A 5,012-nucleotide genomic window follows, 5' to 3' on the forward strand; every position below is an offset into this window, starting at 1 on the left:
GCCTAGGAAGCGAAGCTGCGTGCGCAACCTGCCTGGGCCGAGTGTGACATTGATGAGAGGTGCGCCTCTGCACCTTGCACTGGAAAGTTGAGAATAGTTAAACTTTTAAGCACATCTAAAAAACGCTAGAAAGACGCAACGCGTGGCGGAGAAAAGGCGCACACGCAAGGCGCGCCGTACCATAGGAAACAATGCATTTGCTAGCGTCCCGTTTTTAAAAACGCGTTTGGTGTGTTTCGGCCCATAGACAGTAGAAGAAAGCACACGCAGCGATTGACTGGTTGGGCAACCCTGGATACAGGACTGTTAACGGTGTGTTTTTCGCCTGGAAGTCTCTAGAAATCTGGCACCTTATTGAACGAAATTAAAAAGAGTGAACATGTCGTTCACAGACACCAGAATGAACGCGTTCACAGTATCGTTCATCAGGCAGTAATACAGTACGTTCAGTTCATGTTCAGCAACTTCAATGAACGCGTTCAGATGCAACACTGGATACAGATACACACAACCCCCCTGTTGTACATATTTTCTAGAACATATTGAACAATAGTCACACATTTAATGTTTGAATGTGTATTCTGTGTGATTCTGATGCACAGTGAAATGCAAGGCATTTTGAACTAGTTTGGCTTTTTAAGGTCATGTAATTTGCACAATTCACAACACAAGTCATGATGTTACTGCATAATATAGCGTTCATAGAATGGGAAGTTGCACAATGATTGGGTGAGCTACGTGTCAGGTCACCGAGGTCAAGTCTTCTGTATGTTTTCTGCAAACTTCAGATATTTCACTAATAGAGCTCACAACTAAGATCTGTGCAATAATGCAGAGTTACCTCAGGTGGATTTTAAACATGTAGTCTTAGATACACACGCACGCAACCTACTGTGTGGGGTGCTTTCCTAGATACAATATGACGCTCTACCTCAAAACGAGAGCACATTAGTTCAAATTCAAATTGTTTTACTTATCAACGACTAACCAAACGGCTAAAAATTACGAACTCACTGCCGTGTTATTTTCTGCCTGATATATTGGTATTTATTTCACAGAAAAATTTTAGTGTCAAACTGACACCAACTAAACTTCAGGAGAGGTCACACGAGTGGAGCCACAGGCAAAGAGAAGGAGAATGGAGTAAGAAAAGGGGTTAAGTGCAGGTAGGTTGAAAATGAGGGGATGCCAAAAAGGCCTTCATCTCCCACTTGTGTATTTGTTGTATCTTTCATACACACACACACACACACACACACACACACACACACACACACACACACACACACACACACACACACACACACACACACACACACACACACACACACACACACACACACACACACACACACACACACACACACACACACACACACAAAGAGATACATGCTCTCTCTCTATCTATCTCTCTCTCTCTCTCTCTCTCTATCTTTCACTCACACAGTTCATTATGTAAATAGATCCACTGTTAACCAAAATTACTTGTCAACTGCCTATACTGTGGCTGTATCTATCACACATTTAACATTACTTCAAATGCCTTCATCTCCCACTTACAGTATGTATTTGTCATTTGTTTCACACACACTCATCGAGATACACACACAGACTTTTTGTCTCTCTCTCTCTCTCTCTCTCTCTCTCTGTCTCACACACATGCGCACGCGCGCACACACACGCACTCCTGTTTGCACAGTTTATTATGTAAATAAATCCAATTTAACCAAACTATGTGCCAAACTGAGTGCTTAAGTGAATGGAATATCTAGGCCCATTTCTTCTGTCACCATCACTCAACGGGACATTATGTTAGCTAATCTTCGCTGACTCTATGTTGAAGGGTTTCAAAGATACAAGACAACATATCTTTAAAGTGTGATACATACACAATTATGAATATTTTGTGATCTAAACTTCATGAAACTTTCAACTTTCAACACACACACACTTTCCACCACATCAGCAAACAAATATAAAACATATGACAAACAACAAAGAGAAAAAGTGAGAAACATCAAAGCAGTTAGGTCCCAAAAGCTCCAATCCCTCTTCCCTGTGGTGCATTCAGCACAGGAAGTAGACATATTGGCCACTGCCATCTTCACATCGGTGAGCTCTCAATTCCAGCACACAAGACAGAAAGAGGAGCTGATTACCTGAGCTGTACATTTCACATGATTGACCTGACTAACTGACATACTGTAGGTGCGATGATATTATATATTAACTTAATTGGAGACTTGATGATCAGTTTTATTCATGGCTAAATAGAATTGATTGATCATTGGTAACTATAACAAAATGTACTGTGATATAAAAAAGACCATAAACTGAGATGTCATTTAAAAAGAAAATACTTTTTGCCAAATAATCAATATCAACACTTGGCTGGAGTTTAACATCATAACATCTTGCCCCATCCCATATTATCTGCGTTTGAACCTTGACTAAGAATTCAGACAGCATTCCTTAGCACTTAGGTCCGGAAACTCAAACCTCCTTGCAGTTCCCCGGACAAAATTGACTAAAATGGGAGATCGTGCCTTCTCCTCACTGGGGCCACGACTCTGGAACAAGCTCCCGGAGAACATTAGGGCCTTAGATTCCCTCACTGCTTTTAAATCACACCTCAAAACCCATTTATTTATCTCTGCCTTCACTTAAAGTCCTGGTCTTTGTTTTAGTTTATTTTCTGTGTTGTTTTTAGAATGCATTGTTTTAATTGCTCTGTCCAAAATTACTCTGTTTTTAATACATATTATTCGATCTCATTATAATCTTATTAATTATTTTAAATTAATTTATTATCTTTTTTGGTATATTATATTATCCTATTTTCTGCACTTCATTAGCACTTCTATTACTTTGTATTATTGTTGTTGTGACTGTCTATACTATGTTAAGCACCTTGAGATTTCTTTGTATTTTAAAGTTTGCTATACAAATAAAATCCATTATTATTATTATTATTATCTCGGTTCACAAACTTTTTTCAGTTTTTTCCTCTGTACGAGTTGTCACAAATCTTGCACAATGGACTTACTGTAATCTTACAGGTCCATCTGACTGTTTGTTCAGAGCAGACGTGTTTTTTTCTAGCTTTAGAGTGTCATCTTCATCCCCAACTGTGTGTATATAACAAGCTCTGTTAGAGGGAGATTCATACCCTTCACATTCATACTTCAACCTTTAGAAAGCTCTCAGTAATGGCTGGTCTGATACTGCTCCTCGTTGCACCAATAGTGCTGGTCACTGCATATCCACTGACGGCACACGCAGATGGAGGTAAGCCACATTATTATTTTTTCACAAGAATATCACACACTACTCATTGTTATAACACACAAGATGAGATTATGAATGTATGTGCTGAATCTGTGTTTCCCTGTATATGTGCTCAGGTATCGTGGCCTTCACTGCGGTTCTACAACCTCCAAGTGGGGACGGGTCTGATGGCTTTCAATCCATGGGACCCTACAGCAGTGACACCACAATCATTTATGGCAATGTGATCACCAATATTGGAGATGCCTATAATTCAGCAACAGGTATGTTTTATTGAGGCAGTGTGGATACTTAAAGTGTGCATACTTAAAAGCAAAACTAAAGGAGTTGTAATCGCAAGTGCAATTGCAGTGCTCTGGTTATTGGTTAAGCATGACTATGGATCACCTGCATGTTTCAATATAATCTTGAACTGTTTTCTGATGTTTCACATTTGCACTCTTTTCTCATGTTTCATGATTGTTACAACCTGACTGTCTCATTTTTATTAACGTATGAATACTGTTCTGTTATTGTACAGGGATCTTCACTGCTCCAGTGAAAGGAGTCTACTTCTTTACCTTCACTACCTACAGTTGGGTGTCGAGTGCAGACATCGGTGTCCAGCTGATGAAGAACACTGATGAAGTGGTGATGGTTTGGGAAAATCAGGACAGGGGTGATAATGAGGACTATGCCTCCAACTCGGTGGTTCTGCAGCTGAAGGTTGGAGACAGGATCTACATGAGCCTCCCCAAAGGTTTCTACATTGCAGCTAGCAGTTTGCACAATCTTAACACCTTCACAGGTTATCTGCTTGGTCAGATGTGAGGGAGCCCTTTGAAAATTGTGATGAAGGGTTAACAAATGGAAAGATCATAATGTTTAAAAAAGTAGAAATGTAACCATAGAATTTTATTTAAATAAATGAGCAGCATCTTTCTCTGTTTTACTCATATCCCAAACTTAAAAGTTACTAACCAGAAGGTTAGTTATGGTTGTGCTTTGGTGTGGTTTGGTACTGCCAACAGCAGACAAATACTTCTGGGGGTCCTCCCAGCTTTCTCAGGAAAGTCTGAGATCAGCGTTCAGAGTGAAGAGCCTATAGTTATTATCCAGCCTGTACTGGTCATCAAATCTAAGTCTTCTTCAATCCTCCATAGCAGATGCAATGTCTGTCAATAGATTTGATGACATCGATAAATACCTGCACTTTGTGGATAAGTGCAAGAATGCTAGTAGAGACAAGTTCTTCAAAGTAAGGCCAACTTACTCTAGAGGCCAACAAATGTCCCCACTCGTGACACTCCGGTAAACACAAAAGTTGATTATCAACTGTTGATAATCTTAGGATACAATAGGCTATGGTTAGGGCATAATCCTATTGCCAAAAGTATGTAGCGATGATACTATGACAGCCCAGTAACACTAAGAAAGTGAAGGCAGGTGCCTTTCCTATGTGTGTTAGCTCACTACTAAGTAAGTAAGTAAAGTGTATTTACGCTTTTCACAGACATGAGTCCTAAAGTGCTTTACAAGAGCAGGGACAAGAGTACAGCTACACAATACAGGATAGAAGACACAGTACATAATAAAAAACACAACACACAATTAAACACAATAAAACATAGGTGCAGAACTTGGTACATGCAGATTACCCAAACGCTTGTCTAAACAGATTTTTAAAAGCGTCGACAGAATCAGCAAACCTTAGAAGTGCAGGTCGAGCATTCCATAGTTTAGGT

The 5,012-nt window shown here is 39.7% G+C and overlaps 1 protein-coding gene across 1 annotated transcript; it reads left to right on the forward strand.

Moving 5' to 3' along the window:
* The first annotated feature begins 3,379 nt into the window (after positions 1 to 3,379).
* LOC116224093 (complement C1q-like protein 4) lies at positions 3,380 to 4,208 on the forward strand. Its single transcript, XM_031582832.2, has 2 exons — positions 3,380 to 3,551; positions 3,809 to 4,208. Exons 1-2 carry the CDS (start codon positions 3,395 to 3,397, stop codon positions 4,096 to 4,098), a joined length of 447 nt encoding a protein of 148 aa, XP_031438692.1. The 5' UTR covers positions 3,380 to 3,394; the 3' UTR covers positions 4,099 to 4,208.
* The last annotated feature ends 804 nt before the right edge of the window (positions 4,209 to 5,012 follow it).

This window comes from Clupea harengus, chromosome 16 (assembly GCF_900700415.2).
Source record: "Clupea harengus chromosome 16, Ch_v2.0.2, whole genome shotgun sequence".
NCBI lineage: Eukaryota > Metazoa > Chordata > Actinopteri > Clupeiformes > Clupeidae > Clupea > Clupea harengus.

Excerpts from the sequence above, each read along its gene's own strand:
- LOC116224093 (XM_031582832.2), top strand. The coding sequence starts at position 3,395 with ATGTGCTCAGGTATCGTGGCCTTCACTGCGGTTCTACAACCTCCAAGT. Across the intron at positions 3,552-3,808 it reads TGCCTATAATTCAGCAACAG|GGATCTTCACTGCTCCAGTG; the intron begins GTATGTTTTATT and ends GTTATTGTACAG.